A 27329-nucleotide genomic window follows, 5' to 3' on the forward strand; every position below is an offset into this window, starting at 1 on the left:
TATCCACAAAACTGTACCACACAGATGATCCTTCCTAATTCTATAGCCAAATATATTTCAGAAAATAAATGGAAGAATTTAGATTAATTGAAAAACAGACATGTGAGAGCATGCAAGACGGTGAAAATAATGGATTGCAGTACAAACTTATTTCAGAAGAACATAATCTTAAGACCTATAATGCACATCAGAAAAACTGAGAATTCCAGAGTTTGGGTGGGTCATTAGCAACTCAAGGAAGAAAATGACTATTCCTTACATTGATTGGATTTTTTTTACCCAAAGGCTATGGCCTCATTATTTCATACAAGTTTTCTCAATTCATTGTCACTTGAGTTTGTGAGGAGTTTGAGAAGTACAAGTAAGCAATGAGAAACTGTACATTACCTACATTCATACTTCTGGGACTGACAGATGATCCTCAAATGCAGATTCTGATTTTTATATTTCTGTTTGTCTCCTACACATTGAGTATAACTGGGAATCTGATCATCATTATACTCACTTTAGTAGATTCTCACCTTAAAACTGCCATGTACTTTTTCCTCAAAAACTTCTCCTTTTTAGAAACCTTATTCACCACCGTCTGCATTCCCAGATTCTTATACAGCTTATCAACTGGGGACAAGACTATTTCCTATAATGCTTGTGTTGCCCAACTATTTTTGTCTTCCTTTTTGGAACAGCAGGATTTTTCCTCCTGGCCATCATGTCCTATGACCGCTATGTGGCCATCTGCAAACCCTTACATTATGCAACTATCATGAACAGCAGAGTCTGTGGATGGCTTGTTATCTGCTGCTGGATAGCAGGGTTTGGGGTCATATTTCCACCAGTTTGCCTGGGCTTAAACCTGGAATTCTGTGACTATAATATTATTGACCATTTTCTCTGTGATGCTTCTCCTATGCTAAAGCTCGCTAGTTCAGACACATGGTTCATATAACAGATGGTTGTTGCCCTTGTTGTGTTGACCGACGTCATGACACTTCTGTGTGTAGTTATGTCCTATATATACATCATCAAGACCATCATAAAGTTCCCTTCTGCCCAGCAAAGGAGGAAGGCCTTTTCTACCTGCTCTTCTCACATGATTGTGGTTTCTATCACCTATGGCAGTTGTATCTTCATCTATATCAAACCTTCAGCAAAGGATGAAGTAGTAATTAACAAGTGTGTGTTTCTGCTTACTACTTCCGTTGCCCCCATGTTAAACCCATTTATTTATACTCTAAGGAACAAGCAAGTGAAACAAGCTTTTACAGACTTAATCAAAAGAATTTCATTGATCTCAGAGAAGTAATGGAATGTTGAAATTAAGCATAAAACGTAAAAAGAGCAGTGAGCCTTAAGGTCATAACAGTTCTTAACTATTGTACCCTTGTCTTTTGTCTGCTTATATTAACATGCTTGTACCACTATTATTATTGAATTTTGGACCCCAAATCATCATTTCAATGATTCTTGAAATAAGCAAGTTGAGTGTTTTCAACTCTTGTTGAAAACAAACTTTCTCCAAGATGACATCTCCTATCAAGAGAACATGAAATTAGATTTCCAGGAACAGGAACTTACCTAAACTATAACCCGACTCTGATCAATAGAAGCATTATTAAATCTTATGTAGAAACAAAAATGAACCCTTGAACTACAGAAAAATAATGGAGCAATAATATCCATTGCTTTTTTTAAAAAAAGCAAATGTCAAAAAAAGCATATATACAATTACAATTATTTTTCTCAAATAGGAATAAGATTTTTTTCAAAAAAATGAGTTAGTTTGAGCAAAAAGGAATGGATTTTAATACTGGAGAGGAAAACATATGAGTTTAGACACCTGGAAATCCACGTCTACCTTGTAAAAGAAACTGTAAAGACCAAAGATTTAGAATTTAGATTCACTGGATTCTCTAAAGTGAAAGAGCACAGCCTCTACATTAATTCATCAACCAGGTGGCAGTGTTCTGATAAAATCTACTGAGCCAATGAAACCATCTTTATGATGACAAAGCAAGACTAGTGCTGAATACATAATATAATGCAAGTCCTAAATATATCTAAATTAAGCCAACAGGAGCCAGCAAATCTCAGCAAATAATAGTCCTAGACATCAAGAAAATTAAACTAGCAAAATACATGGAAGCCTTGGGTTACAGACAAGGAATCCAATATGAAATCATAATTGTTTCATCAAAGATTATCTTCAACACTGGAAAAAACATAAGGTATGACCTTCACTAATATTTCTCAAAGAAGGATTTTCTACATTTGGTTATTTTATTCCTTACCATCTTTCACATTTCTCACCATAAACCTCCATGGTCCAGACTGGAATGTTTTTGACATTCATTTCTAGACTTGTGCTCAAGGTGTCACCTCTTACAAAGATTTTCTTCCCTGAATCCGTCCCTAGCCCTCTTAGTACTCTTGGCCTGTTTGGAACCCCTTGTATAGGCACCTGTCACATTCTACAGTTAGTTATTATGAGATAACAAATCATCCCCAAATCGGTGGTTTAAAACTTGAGTTTCTGGGTCAACTGGGTGTTTCTGCCCATTTCAGCAGACATCAGCTGATCGCGGCTGGTTTGGTCACAAGATTGTCACTATGGATGACTGGGTCTTGCTGTCTAGTAAGGCCTCATTCACAAATTTGTAAGCTGAATGACTCCTTACTACGATAACTAGATTCTCTTCCAAACAGTGCTTTATCTGCTAGCTTAACCATAGTTCCCATGGTAAGACCATGGGGCTCCAGGGGAGAGTGGAAGCATGCAAGGACTCCAGATCGTAGGCACAATATCCTTTCTATTACACACATTCAATTAGCCAAGATTCAGGGAGAAAAATAAAATTACTTAAGCATAGAAGGAGCTAGAGAGACACATTGCAGATGGCGTGAACAGAAAGGGAGGGAGCCAGGTTTGCTATCCATCTTCCACAGGCAATATGCTTCCCCTATATTTCATAATTCTGTTTTGTCTATTGTGTCTTCAGTATACTAGAAAGATGACAAGAAGGACGGATGAATGTAGAAGGAGGACAAGGGAGGGAAGCTTATATGTAGTCTTCTATGTAATACATACCATGGTTCATTGGAGAAAGCACACTAATCCATAACAAAAAACAAAGAAACAGAGAAAAATCTTCTTTTAAGCTGAAACAGAGACTCCACATTCTGATCAAGATTCTTTTAGAGTGAATCAAATTATATATTATGTATTAGCATTCTGACAACGACCAACTTGTTAACCAAAAGCATAGCATTATTTTAACTGCACCAAATCTTTTTTTTCTATTATTTTTTTAATTGAAGTATAGTCAGTTTATAATGTGTCAAGAGCTGGTGTACAGAATAATATTTCAATCATACATATACACATATATATTCTTTGTCATATTCTTTTTCATTGTAAGTTACTATAAGATATTGCATACAGTTACCTGTGCTATACAGGATAAACTTCTTGTATATCTATTTTATATATAGTAGTTAGTATCTGCAACTCTCGAATTCCCAATTTATCACTTCTCACCCCCTTTCATCCTGGTAAGTTTGCTTTGTACGTCTGTGAGTCTGTTTCCGTTCTGTAAATAAGTTCATTTGTGTCTTGTTTTTCTTAGATTCCATACATCAGTGACACCATATGGTATTTTTCTTTCTCTTTCTGGCTTACTTCACTTAGAATGACAATCTCCAGGTCCAGCCATAATCTCACTAAGATTTTAACCATACAAATACAAAAAAAAAAAAAAAATTCTCTTTATTGAGTTTTATGAAAATGTCTTAGTATTTCACCAAAGTCTGAAGACATTATAAGATATATGATTAAATAAATTCACTGATGAATATAGGTAGACTATTCACATAGAATCTTAAAAAATAGTCAAAACTTATACTATGATCAAGATTTACTTCAATAATATAGGAGTACAGATAGATAATAGATAAACAAATGATAGTGGTATAGAGAAATGTATACAGATATAGAAATGTGTATATATATTTGTGTGTACATATCCATATATATGAAATATAGCCAAATTTTGTTGTAACAACAAAACAAAAGAGGAAATTTATATATGGATTTTGATTAATTGATTAAATGATCACTGGAAAAGAATCATTAATCTCTCCCAATAAATTTAAAGGAAAATAAGAATATGATGAATTACTAAAACAATATTAAAATTTCTAAGGAAATAAAAATTTTTAAATTTTATTGTGTCCTGTATTCACCTTAATTAAAATCAAGAAACAAACAAAAAAGGGGGATACTCACTTTCATCATTGATATTCAACATTCAATTGCCATCTTGAAAAGGCAGTAAGATAAATAAAACAGTTGGGATTATTATCAAAATGAAGCTACGAAATTATATAGTTAGAAATTATGAAAGCTGTATTTTTCAAGTTTTTACATCTTTGAAAGGTAGATGTGCCTTCTTAAAATTGTGCATATTTTAATCACTAACATTTTTCATAAAATACATAAAAGTACTTAAAATAATGACAGATACTTAATTAGAATGAAATACAATATTTTCTTTCTGATAAAGTTATTATATACTTAGAAAACAATAAAATCTAACAGGAAACTAATAAACCTAATAAGAACATTTAGTAACTTGGATGAAGAAAGAATACATGCAAACGAAAGTCCATTGACAATATTTATAGTAGCAATAGGACCCTACAAATCAAAGCAATCATTATGACAGCCAAGCAACAGATCCTGTAATGGGTTCGATGCATTACATTATAAAATATCAATTTGCCCACTCTTAATGTATAAAGTTAACACAATTCTAATTAGAATCACCTTTCAAATTTTTTCTAATTGCACAAATTATCTTTAAATGAGAATGGAAGAATTAAATCTCGTGAATGTAAAACACATAAATGAGAAATAAATATTAGTGAATAGAAACTTACTTTATATAATATAAAAACATTATAAATCAAGGATTTCAAATTGATATGGTATTGGAATAAGAAAAGATAAAACACTTAGCAGAACATTTGAAATCATGAAAGTATAGAATAACCACCTTTATTTTATCTAAAGGTTTATTCTGCTTGATACATAAAAGTGTGATATTTATAGTTCATTAGGAAAATCATACTTTATAATTACTTTAGTCACTAAAAACATCAGAAATAAAAATGTTTTATTTTTTACTCATACAGCAAACAGGTTACATTCTAAATGGTTTAAAATTATAAGTATAAAAATAAACTAGTAAAACCTTATTAGAAAACATACAAGGTCAAATAATATAAAGGAGTAAGAAATTTTCTTATTTAAAAAATTTAAAGGCAGAAAATGACAAAAGGCACCTACTTGATTACTTCTGTACTAACCATTTTGACTGACAAAAGATACCAGTGAAAAATTCATAAGTCAAATAATAATGTTGAAACTAAATGGATAACACTGACAAACAATATGATTTCTAAATAATACAAAGAGCTCTAATAAGCGAACAATAAAAGTGAAAAAATCTAAATATAAGTAAGCAAAAATCAGAAATAAGCCTTTTAGAGAATATTAAATCCTATTTAGTAAAGAATATATGATTGCCAACTGCTCTTATAATCAGTCTAATGTCAAAAAATGTACACTCAGGTAGAAATTTATACCAATCAAACTGTCAGTTTTAAAAGCACCCTCGCATCTGTTGGTGAAAAGATCAGAAGCAAAAGTCTATTTTCCTGTAGTGTATGTAGAAATTTAAATTGCTAAAGCTTTTAGGCAAACAATTAGATAATTCCCAGTTTGAAAGTATACTTTGAAATGGCAAGTCATTTCTGCAATTCGGTCTCATATAAATTAAAGCACCATTCTGAAAGGACACACAGTATTAAAAGCATAATATGATAAAGAGACAGAGCATGGAAAGCAGCATTTCTATGCCAAAAAATAAAACTGAAAGCAAAATGAAACCCCATCAATTAATGGAATGCCATGCATCTATTAAGCATAAATATATTACAGTTACGTTATTTGATCTGGAGTAATTCCTGTGAATTTTTTTTTTGAAAAGAGGGAAAAGGTAGAAAAGTACATTTAATATAATCAAGTTTTCATAATGGAAATCTTGGCAAAAACCAGTATGTGTACATAATATATGTGCATATATATGTATATTGATAGATATATGTGCATAAAATATACATATAATAGAGACAAATATATTTATCTTTACACATTTATTCATATCAAATTTTTAGTATGGATAATGTTAACTATGTTTACTGGGAAAACTAAACTAAAAAAAATACTAAACACTAAATAAACGAACCAAAACAAAAAAAGCAAACAAAAATGCACCTTACTGGAGAAATAGTTATTGGAAGGTTTGAAACAGGAAAGCAAGAGAGGAGCCTAGAAGTCCTTATTGTGCTAGTGTTGGCAGGACCAGGTTGCTCACGGCCTGCACATTCCAAGAAAGACCTGTGTCAAGACTGGCCCTTGATTACCTGCTGGGAGATAACTTCTGAGCCCTAAGAACACTCTGCCTGATCAGAGTGGTTTTTCATCCCCTGAGGCTCTGGCCATCCTGTATCTGTTTGGCCTCTGGGGCACTGGAGACTGTATAGCCATGGTCAGTCCTGGGGGCCCTGCAGACCTGTGTGACTGACCACCAGCAAAACCCCTGGGCCCCAAGGCTCAGGTGAGCTTCCCTAGCCAGCTGGACTTTGCACATGTGGTCACACATTGTTGCTGGAGAATTAAGTTCTTCCCTATGTGATTTCACTGTGAGGGGACTCCTGAAAGCTTGTGCTTGATTTTTCCTGGATCTTGTCCATTGGATGGTGGTCTCCATTTTCTAGCTTGTTGTCAAGCAGTGGCTACTCTCCACTCCTAGAGGTGGAGTGTCTCATGACCTCCTCCAACATCAAAGCCAGAAATAGACAGTCTTCTTCATTACAAATCTCTAAATGTTTCAAATCTCTTGCACCAGTAGATGCTTCCATCCTTTTTAAGAGTTCATTTGATTAAGTAAGGCCCACCAAGGATAATTTCCTTATCTTAAGTCAACTATTTTGACCCTTACTACGTATGCAAAATCCCTGTACAATAGCACTTGTAATCTTTGTGACGGAAGCAATAGAAAGTGTGTGTACATCACATTCTGGGAGTTTGATTATTTCCAAATTAATGTATAGATTCAAATCAGTCTTAATCAAAATCCAAGCAAAATTTTTTGGTAAAAATATTGTCCACTTGAGTATAAAATTATTCTGGAAATTCAAAAGGCCAAGAATAACCAATTCAACCGTTGAAAAAGAACAAAGTTATACTGCCTACCTTATTCAAACACATATAATGCTAAGTAATCAAGACATCATGATATTGATGTAAAGATACAGAAAAGGGTCAGAGGAAAAGAACTAAGACTCTAGAAGGAAACTTATATTTATTGTCAATTGATTTGTGAAAGAAATGTAAAAAATTTAATAGAGAAACAGTCTTTTCAACAAATGACACTGGAATAATTGGATAGTCATATCTGCAATGAACTTTGATATATATATCTTATACTGTTTACAAATAAATTTACAAAAACTAACTCAAAATGAATCACAGATCTTTACATAAACCAAAATGTAATACTTCTAGGAGAAACATATGAAGAAAATTGTTGTTCAATTAGGCAAAAACTTTTAGATAAAACAGTAAATACCTGATGCATTTTTTTAAATGAGAAATGCCATTCACAAAAACTAAAAATTCCTCTTCTTAAAAAGACACTATTAAGAATATGACTAGCCATAAAAAGGGAGAAAATAATTTTGAATCACATATATGACAAAGGTCGTGTACCCAGACTATATAAAGAATTGTCAAAACTCAATAACAAAACGTACAACACAATTTAATAAAAGACAAATAATTTAAGATACACAGATAGCAACTAAACACACAAATGATTTTCCACATAATTAGCTTTAGATATATGAAAATTAAAATCATAAAAGGATAACACTACATACTTACTAGCCAACATTATTAAGAGTGAATAATCGGAAAATTATATAATATGATAAATTAAGATATGTTTCAATATAGAAAAGTGCATCTTTTTATTGTCATGAAATATACATAACAAAATTTACCATTCTGATCATTTTTAACTGTAAAATTCAATGGAATTAATACACTCATTTTGTTGTACAAATATAAAAGCATGTTTTGTATCCAATTAACAGATGTGGCTGCAAATTTTCATGTATTCATGAAAAACACCTATAGTCCACATATTTACAGAAAGGAATACCTGGAAAGATAAGGTCTGTAATGTAAGCAGTAACCTTGTATAATTTTATAAACTATTACACTTTCTTATCTGATTGAAATTGTCCAATAATAGTAAAACATTCATATAATAAAGGATTTTATTCAAACATTAAAGAATTACAATATTCAAAAAGTCTTACCACATGTGAAAGGACTTTTTTTAATGAGCTGTGTAATTGAAATGATACAATTGTCCTCCTGACCTGTGTCAAATGCTGCTGTAACATTCTCTTGTCTCCAAGGACACAGTCCCCACTTAAGACTGAGTTACTTGTGTTTTTGCCAAACTTCGTTACTCAGAAAACTAAGTAATGGTTCTTGATTGCAGGTCAGTAAGGACCATTTGTTTATTTCATTTAGTGGCATTTTTGCCAAGTTAAAGAGAAAAGTCACATTGCATACTGGAAAAGTATGTCTCTCTGTCCTGATGATTTAAAATGCATCTCCTCCACCCAGTGGGGAGACTTACTCAGCTCTTACTATAATTTATTTTTGTTTTAATTAGTGATGGAGATAACAAGAAAATATTTGGACATTTATAACAGCACTAAGCTCAGCATATGCAAGTCTTCCCAATTTGTTGGAGATGGTGAACAAAGGGAGACTGATGTGTTCCCAGACATGCCCATGAATCAGAAGATACAAATACCTTTATTAAAACATGGCTTTTAACTTTGTAGTCTTAAATTTGCTGTGTTTAAACAACCATCAGAAGCTCTGATTTACTAACAGAAGAGTAATTATGATAAAGTTTGTCTCTTTGATTGTAATTCCCTTTGTAGGATCCAGGTTATATTTTCCCCTGGAAATAAAAATGAATTTTGGTAATAATTTATGTTTTTAATGTATATAAGATATATTTTTCAGACATCAAATTTTGGAATGAATTTCCCTTATGTAGAAAAATGTCACTGCCTGAGAGATTTCTATCCTTAAGATATATTTTAAAAATCTGTATCTAACTAAATATAAGAAATACTTAGGGTAATTTTGAACAGATATTTAACCCAAAATAAAATGAGGGTCTTCCTGTATATAGAAGTATACAAGCATGCCCTTTCATTCCTCTTCCCATCCTCCCTACAAATAACACTGTGACTGGAATGACACATCTCTTTACAGATCCCTGTGTTCACATTCAGCACTCTTTGAAAGATAGAAAACTCAGAAAACAGATACTTATACTTTATTATCAATCTGTTTACTGATTTCTATTATAAAGTAAGTTGTAATGTCTTATAGAAAAAGATATATTTCAAGAATTGAAAAATGGTCAAAGTTTGAAGAACAGAGTAAATTTCACAAGGATGCACATATCATCTGAGAGATTAGAAGAAAAGATGAAAGGAAGGTAGGTAGACTGTAAATATATATATATATATGTGTGTGTATATATATATATACATACATGTGTATATATATACACATGTATGTATATTCCTTCTACATCTCAATTTGATATAAATACTTGAATGGCAGACTAAATTTACTAAAAGAATTTTAACTTTTGAGTAGCCATAATCCTCAGTTAGTGATTTTTCTCTATATTGGAAACACTGGAGCTGGGTACATAGTCACAACCAAGACTGCCCAACCTCAGGAAGAAGAGATTGCAATAAGTTAAACAATTAAGTAAATATACTCAAAACAAATGAACCAGGTACACAAGGGGAAAATCTTTTTTATTGACCGATGTCAGAAAACTCCAAGACATGAAACACTAATTGTACATTAGAAATATTTGAGTCCCCACTAGTGTAGCATCAATGAAAAGAATTCATTGACTGGAAGGTGCAGAAGGGAAGAGAGGGCAGTCATCATATGTGTCAGCAGGAAACATACACATACTCAGTAAATACAATGCAGAAACAGACACATGGACTATGTGGCAGGGGTTGGTGGGTGAGTAGCAGGCCTTAGGTTGTTTGTAAGAATTAAGCACGCTTAACCTAAAAACCAGCAAACCAGCAAACAAAATTTTCTTTTGGAACAAAGACCTCAAGTTTTGCTCTAGAGTCTACACAGTGAACACAAGTCCTATAAGCACTGCCTTAAGAAAGACTCAAAGTGTCAAGAAAAGATATGAAATCAAGGGTGCAATTTTCTGAATTCATTTCTGAATAGGGAAAAAATATTGAGAGGCAAAAGACATTCTAGCTACCCATTTAATTACACCTCCTCAGCATCTACGTAGTCATCACAATGGAAAATCCTACACCCATAAGAGACATAAAATGGGGATATATATACTTATTTATATACAATATTGTAGATAATGAAATATAAAAGTTTAAATACATTAAATTAAAATAGTCTACAATCTATAAGCAAATTTCTCTCACTATCACACACGGATTGGAGACAAGTCAGAAGTCAGTGATGAGAAACAGTACAGTAACAACATTCATTCTGCTGGGACTCACAGATGATCCTGAGCTACAGGTCCTGATTTTTATCTTTCTGTCTATCAACTACACACTGAGTGTGACTGGAAACCTGACCATCATCACACTCACATTTGTGGATTCCCATCTTAAAACACCCATGTACTTTTTCTTAAAAAATTTCTCCTTCTTGGAGATCTCACTCACATCTTCTTGTATCCCCAGATACCTGTATAGCATAGCAACAGGTGACAGGGTCATTACCTATAATGCTTGTTTCATCCAAGTGTTTATCACTGACCTGTGTGGAGTAACAGAATTCTATCTGCTGGCCACCATGTCGTATGACCGTTACGTGGCCATCTGCAAACCTATGCATTATGTGACCATCATGAGCAGCCGAGTCTGCAGGATTCTAATCATCTCTTGCTGGATGGCTGGTCTCTGTATTTTAATCCCACCACTTATCCTGGGTTTAAATCTAAAATTCTGTGACTCTAATAGGATTGATCATTTTGGCTGTGACGCATTTCCCTTAGTGGAAATCTCATGCTCAGACACATGGTTGATGGAACAGACTGTTATAATCTGTGCTGTGCTAACCCTGAATATGACTCTTACTTGTGTGGTTCTGTCATATGCTTATATCATCAAGACAATTTTTAGGTTCCCTTCTGTTCAGCAAAGGAAAAAGGCTTTTTCCACCTGTTCTTCACACATGATTGTGGTTTCGCTTACCTATGGCACCTGCATTTTCATCTATATGAATCCTACAGCAAAGGAAGAAGTGACCATTAAAAAAGTGGTTTCACTGCTCATGTTTTCTGTTGCACCTACATTGAACCCATTTATTTATACCTTGAGAAACAATCAAGTTAAGAAAGCCTTTAAGGACTTAATCAAAAGAATTGCCTTGCTCTCATCTTAATAAAAGAACATAGTATTTTTAAAAGATTGTGTCAAAAACAAGAATAAATGGCCACAGAGATTTATTTTTGAAGCTTGTAATCTTCTTTTTTAATAATACACAGGTAAGTAACAGTAAATTTCTCAACATTTCTGTAACCAAGCTTCTATTGAGCCCTGCTCAAGCCATGTTTGTATCTTCATTATTTAAACCAATACCTGATAGTTTTGCTGTCAACTTCTTAAAAAATCATTATGAAAAGAAAATAACTTCATAAAATTACTTTAGTATACAATAAAAGTCACTACTCTGGATATAGGGGTAAATGCCAGGTAAATTTTTATAGCTCTTCTCAAATATCGACAATAATTACATGAAGGGCATGTAATAAGTTATTTTACATAAAATGTCTATAATGAATGATCACATAAGTTAAAATAAATGTGAAAGAGAATAATACCACTTCCAATATTGAGAAGACAGAGAAAAAATATGTATTACTACAATAAACACACATAAATAGTGGATGAAATTTAAGAAATATTCTTTTGAATCTATAGCTGAAATCATTGCAAAGTGTTGAATAGAATGGATTATAAATAACGATTTAACTTAAAGTAGAGCAATAACCTATGAAAGGATATGGATATTCAAGAGAATATAGACAGGGTATGGGAATAAGTTTTACATAATGGATCACAGAGACTTAGGTCTGAAGTCTCAGGATAAGTTTAGTGAGAGCGCTTGGTGACACATTAGATGCACACTCAATGAAAGTCTGAATTGAGAAAAACCATGCTCATTTTCACAGAAAGTTTACATTTTTTCCTGAAAGGTATTGTCTGCTGCTTATAGAACTGACTCACGCGAGAAACATTCCCCAGTGTATTTGATACCTGTGCCAACATCTAACACAAATTAAGCTTTTAGAGTCCAAATTTGGTCATAATAATCTCAATTATTAGATACAACGAGTTGAAAAATCCACACAAATAAAATTCCTTAGAAATTACGGTACTTACACCAAATTAACTAATTGCTATCTGGAATGCAATGAAATGCAGACATGGCATCACAAATTACTTGGAACACTGAAAAAGCTGTATTCACTAGGAATTCTGTTATCGTAAATGTATTCATTACTTACAAAACTGTAAACTAGCCAAAAAGAGAGAAACTTATCCTAATAAATTTGAAAAATAAAAAATTTTAAAAAGTAAATGAAAAATGTTACTTACTAATGGTAGAAGATGAAATCAGTTAAATAAGCTAACAAATTTAAAAGCCAGTTCTTTCAAAAGGCCAACAGCATAGATTAAACCCCTCCCCAATGAATGTGATGAATACAAAACATAAATTTTCAATATTTTATTGGAAAACCTTGCATATGCAATAACATAATTAAAAAATCAGGATAAATATGGGAAGGGATAAATAAAACTACTGAATTGAATTGATTTTAAAAGCATTCACATTTTGTTTTCTGAAATGGAGGTATGTCACACAATGGATGATATCTACTGTTGTTCATAGTTTAATTGCAAATTTTTAAGTGATATGGTTATATAATTATATTTCTTACAATTTAGGATATCTTAAAATGGATGCAAGTAGACATATTTCTTTTACCCTGAGGATATTCTTCCATATCCAGAAAACTAAAGATATTGTAGTAGGAAAGTAGGGGAATTAATAAGGAATTTGTTGCTTTCGTGGAAAAAATTGACATTATTTAAAAATCAGTAGACTGTCATAGTAATAAGCAACAGAAAATCAATGAGCAAATATTATTTCAGTCATGATAGTCATAAAAATGTAATCACAAGAGAATAAATTTAACATAAAAGTACAGTATATATGTAAAGAAAGTATAAAATCTCTTAAAGTAAAATATAATTAGAACAAAAGAGATGTTATCAATATACTTGGTTGCAAAATTTTAACATGAGCATGCATATGTGTATAACTAAATGTATTGTGGAAACACTTTTTATCAATTTATTTTTATGTAGTCACTAAGCAAGTAGAATATTAAAGGAAAACAAATTTTAATGCAGGCTGTCTAAAGCAGAAACAAAGTGGTGCAATCAGGAAGAAGAATGGGTAGAATAAGAAAAAAAATCAAAATAAAACATTGACCATACAGTCCTATGAAATGTGTAGGTCTGGTTATACTATATTGGGGTGTAAAGAAAGAAACTTTTTTTCAAATACATTTCCATCTACAAAATGACAGCTTATCAAATTTCTGTTACCAAGTGAAAGAAATTAAGTCACAGTTTATTTTACACTAATTAAGTAAAAATGAACAAAAAGCACAAAAAAGAAAAAACCCCTTGAACTGTAAATGTTTCACATTATATAATGGAGTATTGTTCAGCAATTAAAAATAGAAAATCATGCCACTTGCAACAACATGGCTGGAACTTAAGGGTATTATATTAAGTGAAATAAGTCAGACAGAGAAAGACAAATACTGTAAAATCTCATTTGTATGTGGAAACTAAAAAACAAACAAAAAAGACCAACCTCATAGAAAAAGACGTCACATCTGTGGTTACCAGAAAGGAGAGGGTAGTGATGATGGGGGACAAGGGTGTGCATACATTGGAAGAAAGTAGTCAAAAGATACAAATATCAGTTATAAGATAAACAAGTATTGGGGATGTAATATAGAACACTGTGGGAGCACAAACTTGGGTTAACAAACTTTGATATTTTAATAATTGCTTTACCAAATCATATTCTCACCTTTATGTAAACACATAAGAAATGTATAATCAAAACCAATGCTCTCTATATTTGTCTGTATACTGCTACTTCAAAGCAAAATGTCCAAAAGCACAAAAGACTAAACTCAATACCGGTCACCACCTTATCTATGGAACTTAGCTCAGTTGCCTTGAAGCTGCTTTGCTAGCAGGAATCTGCTACAGTCTCCTTGCCATAAAAAGCAAAGACATGCTTTGCTTGCTTTGCTAAGCTCAAGGTCATAGGTTCAGGGCTGCTTATGCTTATGGAAAACCATAACTCGTTCCTTGCACTAACCAGCAGGACATGCTTATCAGACATAGGTGGACAGTGTAGGCTGCTCTTGCTCACAGAAAACTGTGACTTAGCCCTTGGCTGGAAACAGCTGGGCTGCTTCGCATGCTTAGATGATTTCTGATCATTGTATAGAGCCTCTGTGGTGGTCTGGGTTTTCATTATCAATTGTTCAGAACATTGTAACCTTGCTCATGATTGTAGGAGGCTTAAAATAACCGTTTGTACTATCAATATTGTAACCTTCTCGCTAAATATAAATTAAGATTATAATTTTCTGCTTTTCCACTAACTGAAACTGCTGACCTGCATCCCTGCATGTATACCTTGCCCCTTACTCATTCCTATGACGTATTTCACTTTGACTCTTTGACTATTCTCAATAAGTATAAGAGCTTTGGAGGAGTTCAGGGAGTTGGTCTCTGGCTCCTTCTCACTCTCTTGACCTGATAAAGTCTTGAGTAATTTCATTCTTCCGCGGTGGGACTTTTGCTGGACAGAACCCACGATGAACAGAACCCACAGAACGTGATGATTAAAGGTAACACTGCTGTAAGGTATATTTGGAAGTTGTTAAGAGAATAAATCCTAAGATTTCTCATCACAAGGGAAAAAAATTTTTGTACCTATATAAGATGGATGTTAACTAAACATTGTGGTAATCATTTCAAGATATATGTAAGTAAAGTCATTTTGCTGAACACCATAAACTTGACATACAGCACTGTATGTCAACGGAATCTCACAAAACTGGAAAAAAATATATAAAATTCCCATAACAAAAAGAAACTATAAGGAGAAGAGAATGCTAAACTCAAAACAAACAGTATGAAGAATATTAAAAAAAAAATTAGAGGGGAAATAAATAAAAAAGAAAATTGAAAAATATATGAAAAATTAACAAAATCAAAATTTAGTTATTTGAAAATATCAACAAAATCAGAAAATACTTAGTTTCATTGAACATGACAAAAAGACAAAGATTCAAGTGACTAAAATCAAGAAGAAAAAGAGGCACATTACTAACATCACAGTAATAAAAAGAACTAGAAGGAAATACTAAGAACAATCATAAACCTCTGAGGTTACCTAGAGAAGATGGACAAATTTCTAGAAAAATACAAGCCACCAAACTTGACTCAAGAAGAAACAGAAAATTTTAATAGATTTATAGAAAGTAGAGATATTGAGTTAGTAATAAAAAAACTTCCCATAAAGTAAACCGAAGACCTAGATGTCTTCAATGGTGAATTTTATCAAATGTTTAAAGAATAAAACATCAGTCTTTCACAAACTCCTGGAGAAAATAGAAAACACTTCCCAATTTATTCTACGAAGCCATTATTACTATGATCCCAAAATATGACATACACATCACAATTGAAGAAACCTACAGACCTTATGAATACATATTCCTTGTGAATATAAACATCAATATCTTCTACAAAATACTTAAAAAACAAACCCAGCAACATAAAAAAAGATGATATATTGTATGCCTGCTTTCAACACTTCTACTCAACATTGTCCTGGAGGTTTTTACAAGGGCAATTAGAGGCAGAAAAAATAAATAAAAGAAAAAAAAAAGACAGAAAAGGAAGATAAACTCTTTCTATCAGTAAGTGACATGATCATGTATATAGCAAATCTACAAAACTCACAAAGCTATTTGAAGTACTATGTTCAACATGTTTGGAGGGTACAAGATAAATAAAATTAATTAATTGCATTTCTATACACTAGTAATGCACAATTTGAAAATGAAATTAAGAAAATAATTCCATGTATATCGGCATTTAAAAGAATAAAACACTCAGGAATAAATTTAACAAAATAAATATAAGATTATAAAACCATTCTGGACCTATGTACAAAGCATTTTGAAAGCCTCAGAGTGGAAAGATATCTCATATTCATGGTCTGGATGACTTAATATAGTTAAGATGATAATACTCCCCAAAGGAATCTACAGATTCATTGCAATCTCTATCAGAATTGTAGCTGCCACTCTGCAGTAAGTGGCATACTGACACTACAATTCATGTGGAAATAAAAGAGACCCCAAATAAGACAATCTTGGAAAATAAAAAAAACTGAAGGACTACCACTTCTTGACTTCAAAATCTTACTATAAAGCTACAGTAATCAAAACATTATCCTTATAAGGATAGATATTTTAGACCAATAGATTAGAATTGAGGATCCAGAAGTAAACCCTTACATTTACAGTCAACACATATCAACAAGAGTGCCAAGGTAATCCAATGAGGAAAGTACAGCTTTTCAATAAATGGTGCTGAGGCAACTCTATAACCACGTACAAAATTATGAAAATGGACACCTACCTCACAACATATACAAAAGTTAACTCCAACTGGATCAAAGACTCAAATGTAAGTGCTAAAAATAAAAAACTCTTGGAAAAATACATTAAATCTTTGTCACTTTGGATTAAAACATAGTTTCTTACAAATGACACCATAATGACAAATAACAAAAAGAATGCATAAATTGGACTTCATCAAAATTAAAGCTTTTGTGCTTTAAACAACACTATTAACAACTGAAAAGACAACCCATGGAATGGGAGAAACGTCTGAAAATCATTTACCTGATAAGGGACTTCTATAGAGGATATATAAAGAACTCTTAACACTCCATTACAAAAAGACACTCAATTTTAAAAAAGGCAAAGACTTTGAATATACATTTTATAAAGAAGATATATAAATGGCCAAAATGCCCATAAAAAGGTACTCAACACCATTAATCACTGAGGAAATACAAATTAAAACCACAATGAGATGCCACTTTGCACCCACTAGGATGGCTAAAACAAAAAAAGGCAGACAACGCAAGTGTTGACAAAGATGTGAAGATATTGGAACAATGTTTCTTTGCTGAATATTCATACTACTGCAGCAACTTTGGAATACAACTTTGTAGTTCCTCAAAAATTAAACAAACAGTGACCAAATGACCCAGCAATTCTACTCCTCAGTACATACCAAAGAGAACTGAAAATAAATGTACACACACAAATTTGAACCTGGATGCTAGTAGTAGCATTATTCACAATAGTATCCAAAAAGTGAAAATAACCCAAATGTCCATCAACAGATGAATGAAAATACAAACTGATACATCAATACAATGGAAGAGTACTCGGCAAAAAAAAGAGAAATGAAGAAATAATATACGCTACTCCATGAATAAATCTTGAATACATGCTAAGCAAAAGAAGCCAGTCACAACAGACCACAAAACCTAATTTTCCATTGTATGAAAAGTCCAGAATTGACAGTTCCACAGAGACAGAATATAGATTATTGCTTGCTGCTAACTGGAAGTAGCGGGGCATGGAAGAGACTAACACTGGTTTTGTTTTGGGGGTGATAAAAACGTCCTAAAATTAGATAATGGTAATAGTTTCAAAATGCTATTAATATACTAAAATCCACCAAATTCTATGCTTTTTAAAAGGATAAATTTTATTATATTTACTCTTTTATTTTTAACACCTTTATTACAGTATGATTCCTATACAGTAAACTACACATATTTCAGATGTACAATTTGATGAATTTTGGAATTTGCACTTCTTGGGGAGTGATGGTAATGTTACTATCTTGATTGTGGTGGTAGTGGATGAAACTGGAGAATGTCATTCTAAGTGAAGCCAGAAAGAGAAAGAAAATACCATATTATATCACACATATGTGGAATAAAAAAAAAAAAAGACAAATGAACTTGTTTATAAAACAGAAACAGACTCACAGACATAGAAAACAAACTTATGGTTATCAGGCAGGGAAGGGGGTGGGAAGGGATAAATTGGGATTTCTAGATTTGCAGATACTAACTAATATACATAAAATAGGTAAATAACAAGCTTATACTATATAGCACAGGGAACTATATTCAGCATCCTGTAGTAATCTATGGTAAAAAAGAATATGAAAATGAATGTATGTATGCTCCTATATGATGAAAGTATTGTGCTATGCACCAGAAACTGACACAACATTGTAAAGTGACTAAACTTCAATAATAAATAAATATTAAAAAGCAAAAATAATAGTGAGAACCTTCAATAATTCACTTTCAATAATGGATAGAACAACTAGGCAGAATATCATTAAGTAAATAAAAGATATGGACAATACTATAAACCAGCTAAACCTACCAGGCATCTATATAGAACACTCCATCAAACACCATTAAGATACACATTCTTCTCAAATGCATGTGGAAATTCTCTAGGACAGATCATATACCAGCCCATATAACAAGACTCACCATTGAAAAGGATTTAAATCACACAAATTATGTTTTTTAACCACAAAGTAACAAATTTATAAATGAATTAATGAAGAAAATTTGGGAAATGAAAAGTAAACTATACATTTCTAAACAGCCAATGAATTAAAGAATAAATCACATGAGAAATGGGAAAATACTTTAAGATGAATGAAAGCAAAAATACAACATACCAAAACTTAACAGGATACAGCTCAAGCAGTGCTTACTGAGAAATTTGTAGCAGTAAACATCTATATTAAAAAACAACAAACATATTAAATCAATAACCTGACTGCCCACATTAAGAAACCTGACACAAGAAGAGCAAACAAAAACCAAAGCAAGCAAATTGAAAATAATAAGTAGGGCAGAAATTAATACCCACTCCAGTTTTTTAAGTGTTAGTATGATACATCATTTTTCATCCCTCTACTTTTAATCTATCTGAGTCTATATATAAAATTGGTTTCTTCGAGACAGCATATGAAAATAGAAGAAGTACAAGACAGAAAGAATGAAACAGAAGAAGTTTTTAAATGTTCTCACAGAGGTCTTATTTTTTAATTCACTTTGACAATCTCTCTTTTAACTGATCTATTATATCATTATCCTTTAAACTTATTCAGATCACTTTAAGCTTTCGGAGGCCCAGTGGGCAAAGAAAAGTGACTCTTAAAAGTCAGGTATTTGGCAATTGTGTTTTTCCTTTTTCCCAACCCTTAATTCATAGTAAAGAATGTTCTATCGCCTTTTACCCCTCCTGGGACTTCCTGACCCTTCTTTGTTTCCATTTCTCCCTACATAATATAAAATTATATAAAGTTAAAAGAAAACCAAGGATTCAGGAACAAACAAAAAATGACTTCCCTTAAAGGAATAGTATTAGTAAAATAGTATCATAAATATCTTAACTGTCCCCCGGGCACATCCTGCAGGAGACTGCACATTTGAATCCTTCCTGTTCTAATACTATACTCTTCATGGATGCTGCTTAGTTCCTCTGCCCACAATGTATTTTTTACACTATTTAATTTGTTCCAAAACACTGCTGAATAGCTTAAAAGCTTCCCCATACAAAGACTGTATGTCCCAAAGGAAGAAAAGAAGGGAGAATCCTTCCATTCCTCTTTCAGCTTCTGGTGGTCCCTGGAATTCTGTAACTTGTGGCAGCATTCTAATCTCTGCCTCCATCTTCAACATTGTTTTTTGCCTGTCTTTTTTTGTGTATTCTTCTCTCCTTATAAGGACACCAGTCATTGGATTTGGGGATTTAGAGCCTCCTCAAAATTCCTAGCTTAATTACATCTGCAAAGACCCTTTTCCAAAGAAGGTCACAATTGCAGGTTCTGTGATTAGAACTTTGACATATCTTTTTCAGAGACACTATTCAACTCACTACAATGGTCAACAGGTTTACAACAGGGGTGCCAAGGCAATTCACTGGGGAAAGAATAGTCTTTCAACAGATGGTGCTAAATAATTGGATATCCATATGCAAAATAATGGATTTAGTCATTTTTCTCATGCCATATATAATAATCTGCTCAAAATGAATCTTAGGACTAAATGTAAATGCTAAACCATTAAAACTATTAGAAGAAAAGACAGGAGAAAAATCTTTCTGACCTTTGGTTAGACAATGGTTTCTTAGACATGACACGAAAAGTACAAGTGGTAAAAGATAAACATAAATCAATTTCACTTCCTCCAAATTAAAGTTCCTTTTTTGCTCAAAGGACACCATTCAGAAATTGGAAAACTCACACAACGGGAGAATATATTCAAAAATGATATAGCTGATAAAAGACTTGTATTTAGAATATATAAAGAACTCAACAATAGGAGAATTCAATTTAAAAATGGACAAAAGATCTACACAGCTGTCACATCCAAGAAGATAAGCAAATGTAAAATAAGCATATAAAAAGACATGCAACATCATATGTCATTAGTGAACTGTAAGTCAGGACAATGAGCTACCACTACACACTGAGTAGAATGGCTAAAATTAAAGACTGGTCATGCTAAGGGTTGGCATTGAGGTGGTCACATTCATAATGGGAATGTAAATCCTAAAGATGTGTTGGAATACAGTTTGGTAGACTGTTTAAAGGTAAAACATACACAAAACCTTTAAACCAATACACCATTCAACTTCTTTCCAAGGTATTTACCCAAGAGAAATGAAAGTATATTTCATATGGAATAGTACACAACTGATCATAGCAGCTCTCTTTATTTGTAATAGTCACAAGCTGAATAAACCTCGTAAGTCTATTAAATTGGAATACTACTCAGAAGTAAAAAGGAACAAACTATTGAGACACATAAGACAGGGATAAATGTTATTAAATTTTACTTAAACTTCTATAAGAAAACAAACAAATCCATAGTGACAGACAACTTATCCGTGGTTGCCTGAGGAATGGAGGAGTGCAGAGGGAGGAGGGCACAGGGGATAACAAAGATGCACAAGGACACTTTTGGGAGTGATGGACATGTTGACTCTTTTTACTATGTAAATGTTTTCACAGGAGTGTACATATGTCAACACTTAAAAATTGTTCACTTTAAATATGTGCAGTTTATAATATGTTGCTTTTGCTTCAATAAAGCTGTTAAGAAAAATAAGAAAATGAACAAAATTACCTGATACTTGTCCTCTTGTCCCCAAGGACACTACAGGCAAAGCAATCTTTGTTAGTTATTTTGCCAAATAAAATTACTCTAAAGATTCATTAGTGGTTTTTGAGTGTAAATCACCAAGGACCTTTTTTTAAATTCATTTATATTTGCAGGGAAAGCAAATTGAAAACAAAACAAAACAAAAAAAGGCAAGGTTGGTATAATTCAAACCTTTGTCCCTACCCAAAGGTATTGAAATACCAACTCTTTCAAAAGAGGAGAGTTTTTCTGTCATTCCACTGACATTGGTTATTTTTTTCACCTTTAAGTGTTAAAATATACAACAAAATCTTTCTTAGGCCTCTCCTGAGAAAGTCAGTCCAATTTGTTGGAGGTGCAAGCTTAGAGACCTTTCTACTTGCTCAGAAATCAGGAGGATGAACATAGACACATGAGAAAAAGTGAACAGAATTTCACGTGGAAATCTTCATCAAACCCACCATTTTCAACTAAGTGGATTTAGGAGTTACTATTTTAAACTTGAGAAGTTATGATTGACAGAAAGAAAAGTAAGTATGTTAAGTTTTGCAACATTAGTAACATTTCCTTTTGTGAAATTTTGGTCGTATTTTTCTCTGAGGAAAAATAATTTCACCTGACTTCATTAAAATCAGATATATAAGCTATAATTTATACATTTTATAAAACCTACAAAAATATATGTGAGATGTCTTAATATAACTGAGATATGTAACTGAGAATCCTAATAAATATCCAGAAATGACTTCATCCATACCATCAACCTCAAACTGGAAAATAAATATACCCTGTGTGTGTATGTGTGTATTTCTCCCTTCATCTCTCCAAAAGACTATCTGCAGTAACATCACTCATTAGAAACACATGCCCCTTTTCAAATATTTATTTAAAGATAAATAAACAGAAACCAATGGGTTACATGTCAGTGTCAATTAGTTTATTGAGTTTTCTCTTATAATACCATGGAGTATCTTATAAGAAAAAAAATTTTTTTTTGACAATTGAATAATGCTCACACAGTGTGAATTGGGCCAACCATCAGACATGGCTCTTCTCCTACCTCAATATGAATAAAATACACGTAATAATGACGAAGAAAAACTACAAAAAACAAATAAATTGTGGTTTCAAAGGTTTGTTTTTTTTTTTACTCGTTGATGTAGGATTATAGGCATTCAGAAACTGACTGAAAATTGAAAACATTCAAGTACACCACAACAGTAACTAATTCTTGATGCTTGAGAAAATTACTGTGGAGCAGCTTTTGACATAAATTAACCATTATAAACCTATGATCTCTGGGTTTAACACTGAATTACTGATAACAGTGAGGATGGAAACACAGTGTCAATAAAAATACATTTATTATTTAAAAAACCAGGAGGGACAAGAAGGCAGTTACAACTGTTGTCACAGTTGTAAAGATCACTTCACAGTGTGTCTTAATTAATAAAACGAGCTTTTTGATAAAGAGAAAAAAGATAACCACAAAATTTTCCAATAACAGAATCAGAGACAGAAAATTTAGTAAATATATTCAGTATCAGGGCATTATAAATTTAAGTCCACATATGAAGAAATAGTTTGTCTGCGTGTGCTTATAAATTTGGGGTATATAAATTTATTCAGAAAATACTCTTTAGACGCTGACAATATAAGTGGAACTGTGTTAGTTGTCATTGCTATCCTGGTGAGAACAGCATGATCCCAGCAAACATATTCTCCTGCTAATCACTAACATAGTGGGAAGTTTTGTTTGTTATGGAGATACAGTAGTGAGTGTGTTGGCTAAAGGCAGTCATCAGAATTACAGAAAACTTCTCAAGGGAAGTGGTGCTTCAATTGAAAATCAGTGATGATTAGATTTACTTAGTTAAGTTGGGGAATATGGGGAAAAGCATGCAAGTGCTTGCTCTAACACCTGGCACAAAATGCATGGTTAACAAATGGAACCTGTTAGCACACAGGACTAGGGACAAGGGTGGCATGTCACGTGGACGATCATGACTTCTGTTTTACTTATATTGAAATGTACAAGTGTGTGATTTGTACAAGCAGATATGTTTAGTGGTAGGTTCAAAATAAAAGTACATATGCGTGATACTCAATTCAATAGGCTGTCAGAAAAAAAAAATCCATTACTAGAAACAGAAATTTAGTAGTCATTAAGTGAAACATGTTATATAAAATTGTAGAAATTGTGGAGAAAACAGGGAGAGAGTGGATAGTCAGACATGAAGAGGAACTAATAGACCTAAGCAACCAACATAGGAAAAAAAAAACAGAGAAAACTTACAAGTGTAATTTTAAAGTAACTTTATCAAAATATTTCTTTAAAAAATACAATAAAATTGTGTTGAAGATACTGTATTCTGCATAACAGTTTACACAATAACAGAGAAATATGGAAGGAAGACAAGGGAGGAAAGCTTACGTGTGGTCTTCTATGTAATGTTTAGCATGTAATGTTTTAGTTTAGGAAAAAACTTACCAAAAAGAAAAAAAACTGAAAAAAATCTGGAGCAGAGACTCCAAGTTCTGATCAAGACTCTTTAGAGTGAGTCCAAATTATTTATTATGTATTAACCTTTTGACAAAGACCAAATCATTAACCAAAAGTATTAATGATAAAATTGTTTTTACTTAGCTCTGAGTAGGGAAGAACTTGGGGGAGCCAAATGACATTTTGCTACCCATGAAATCATACTGCATTAGTGATAAATCCAACCATATTCATATTATGATTTAAAATATAATATGTAAATAAAGTGAAGATAGTGCTGATTACGTTAGATTTTATACAGATAATATACTCTAAATAATAACCTCTTTGAATTATTGAGCATGCAGATTGGACAGAAGTGATGAAATAAGTGATGAAAAACTATACAATAACAACTTTTGTTCTGCTGGGACTGACAGATGATCCTGAGCTACAGGTGCTGATTTTTATCTTTCTATTTCTCGCTTACATACTGAGTGTAACTGGAAACCTGACCATCGTCACACTCACATTTGTGGATTCCCATCTTAAAACACCCATGTACTTTTTCTTAAAAAATTTCTCCTTCTTGGAGATCTCACTCACATCTTCTTATATTCCCAGATACCTGTATAGCATAGCAACAGGTGACAAGGTCATTACCTATAATGCTTGTTTCATCCAAGTGTTTATCTCTGACCTGTGTGGAATAACAGAATTTTATCTGTTGGCCGCTGTGTCCTTTGACCGCTACGTGGCCATCTGCAAACCCCTGCATTATGTGACCATCATGAGCAGCCGAGTCTGCAGGATTCTCATCATCTCTTGCTGGATGGCTGGTCTCTGTATTTTAATCCCACCATTTATCCTGAATTTAAATCTAAAATTTTGTGACTCTAACAGGATTGATCATTTTGGCTGTGATGCATTTCCTTTAGTGGAAATCTCGTGCTCAGACACATGGTTGATGGAACAGATCGTTATAATTTGTGCTGTGCTGACCCTGAATATGACTCTTACTTTTGTGGTTCTGTCATATGCTCATATCATCAAGACAATTTTTAGGTTCCCTTCTGTTCAGCAAAGGAAAAAGGCTTTTTCAACCTGTTCTTCACACATGATTGTGGTTTCGCTTACCTATGGCACCTGCATTTTCATCTACATGAATCCTACAGCAAAGGAAGAAGTGACCATTAAAAAAGTGGTTTCACTGCTTATTTTTTCTGTTTCGCCTACGTTGAACCCATTTATTTATACCTTGAGAAACAATCAAGTTAAGGAAGCCTTTAAGGACTCAATCAAAAGAACTGCCTTGCTCTCAACTAAGTAAAAGAAAATAATATTTTTAAAACATCACCTCAAAAACAAGAATAAATGGCCATAGTCATTTATCTTTGAAACTTGTGGTCATGTTTGTTTAATAATGTGCATGTGAGTAGCATTAATTTCTCAACATTTCTTTAACCTAGCTTCCATTGAGCCCTGCTCAAACCATTTTTGTATCTTCATTCTTCAAACCAAGAATTAAATCTCTTGAGTATAAAATGTATAAATGAAAAATAAATACTGGAAAATACTTACTTTATGTAATATCAAAATATATTATAGATCAATAAAATCAAATTAATATAGTATTGGCATAAGAAAAGATAAAATGTTCAGTAGAACTTTTGAGATCATGAAAGTATAGACTAATAATATATAGCCTTTATTTTATATAAAGATTTATTTTGCTTATTATATAAAAGTGGGAAATTTTCAGTTCAGTAGGAAAATCATGGTTTATTTATTAATTCTTTCAGTCACACAAAAAATCTCAAATGAAAAAGGTTTACTTTTTATTTACACAACATATGTGTTACATTCTAAATGTTTTAAAATTTTAAGTATAAAAATAAACAAATAAAAACTTAGGAAATACAGGTGATCACAGTAATATAAAGCAAGAAACTTTCTTAAGAATTTAAAGGCAGAAAGTGACAAAAGAAAAGGCACCTATTTGATTACTTGTGTGTTAACCATTTTGGCTGGCAAAAGATATCACTGAAAAATTCATAAGTCGAATAATAATGCAGAAACTAAATATATAACATTGACAATGAGATCCCTTCTAAAGAAAATTAAGAGCTCCTGCAGATGAACAATACAAGTGAAAAGGTCTAAATAAAAATAACCAGAAAATAGAAATAAGCAATTTAGAGAACATTAAAGCCCAATTAGTAAAGAATGTATGATTGTCAACTGATCTTAGAATCATCCTAATGTCAAAAAATTTATACTGAGGTAAAAATTTATACCAATCAAAACTGTTGATTTTAGAAAAATCTTTTCATCTGTTGCTGAATAAGACAATGGACAAAAGGCTGCTTTCCTATAGTACATGTGGAAATTTAAATTGCTAAAACTTTTTGGCCAGCAATCAGAAAATCTGCAATTTGAAAGTGCACATATAGTTTGATACAGCAATTCCATGTCTGCAACTCTTTCTCATAGAAATTAAAGCACCATTCTGGAAGGATATACAGTATTAAAAGCATAGCATGAAAAGAAAGGCACAGTATGGAAAGCAGCATTTCTAGTAACAAAAAATCTCAAAGCAAGATGAAAACTCATTAATTAATGGAATGTCATGCAATTATTAAACATAAATATATTATAGTGACAATTTGATCTGCAGTAATTCTTGGGAATTTTTTTGAAAAGATGGAAAAGTGTGTTTGATGTGATCAAGTTTTGTAATGAAAATCTTGGCAAAAACCCTTCAGTAGGTGTGTGTATATGTATATAAACATATGTCAACATATAGAGAGATGTGTGTATGTAAAAATACATGTATATGTAAAAATGTTTACATTATTCATTTAAAATAATATAAAACATATTGAGAGCCCAGTTGGCTCATGCCATGCACATTTTAAAAAAAAAAAAAAAGGACTGACCCTTGATTAGCTGCTGGAGACAACCTGAGTCCTTGGAGTAAGTTGCCTGATGAGAGTGTTCTTTAATGCCTTAGGCCCTGGCCATACTGTATCAGTTTGACCTCTGATAGGCCGGAGACTAAGTAGCCAAAGTCAGTCCTGTGGGCCCTGCATGCCTAGTGACTGACTTTCCAATAAAACCCCTGGACCCCAAGGCTCAGGTGAGCCTCCCTGGTTGGAAACACTTTGTACATGTTGTCACATACTGTCGAGAATTAAGTTCATCCCTATTTCCACTTGGAGGGGATACCTGAAAGCTTGT

At 32.6% G+C, this 27329-nt stretch overlaps 2 protein-coding genes and 1 pseudogene across 2 annotated transcripts; all 3 read left to right on the forward strand.

Annotated features, from left to right (window-relative positions):
* Window positions 1–311: 311 nt before the first annotated feature.
* On the forward strand, window positions 312–4143 carry LOC105100975 (olfactory receptor 6C2-like; annotated as a pseudogene).
* Window positions 4144–10684: 6541 nt separating this feature from the next.
* Window positions 10685–11617, forward strand: LOC105100974 (olfactory receptor 6C2-like). The gene has a single exon (XM_010994061.3). The coding sequence runs from the start codon at window positions 10685–10687 to the stop codon at window positions 11615–11617; it is 933 nt and encodes a 310-aa protein (XP_010992363.2).
* A 12854-nt stretch (window positions 11618–24471) lies between these two features.
* On the forward strand, window positions 24472–25419 carry LOC105101017 (olfactory receptor 6C2-like). The gene has a single exon (XM_010994105.2). It carries the CDS (start codon window positions 24484–24486, stop codon window positions 25417–25419), a length of 936 nt encoding a protein of 311 aa, XP_010992407.1. The 5' UTR covers window positions 24472–24483.
* Window positions 25420–27329: the final 1910 nt, after the last annotated feature.

Source organism: Camelus dromedarius, chromosome 11 (genome assembly GCF_036321535.1).
Source record: "Camelus dromedarius isolate mCamDro1 chromosome 11, mCamDro1.pat, whole genome shotgun sequence".
Taxonomy (NCBI): domain Eukaryota; kingdom Metazoa; phylum Chordata; class Mammalia; order Artiodactyla; family Camelidae; genus Camelus; species Camelus dromedarius.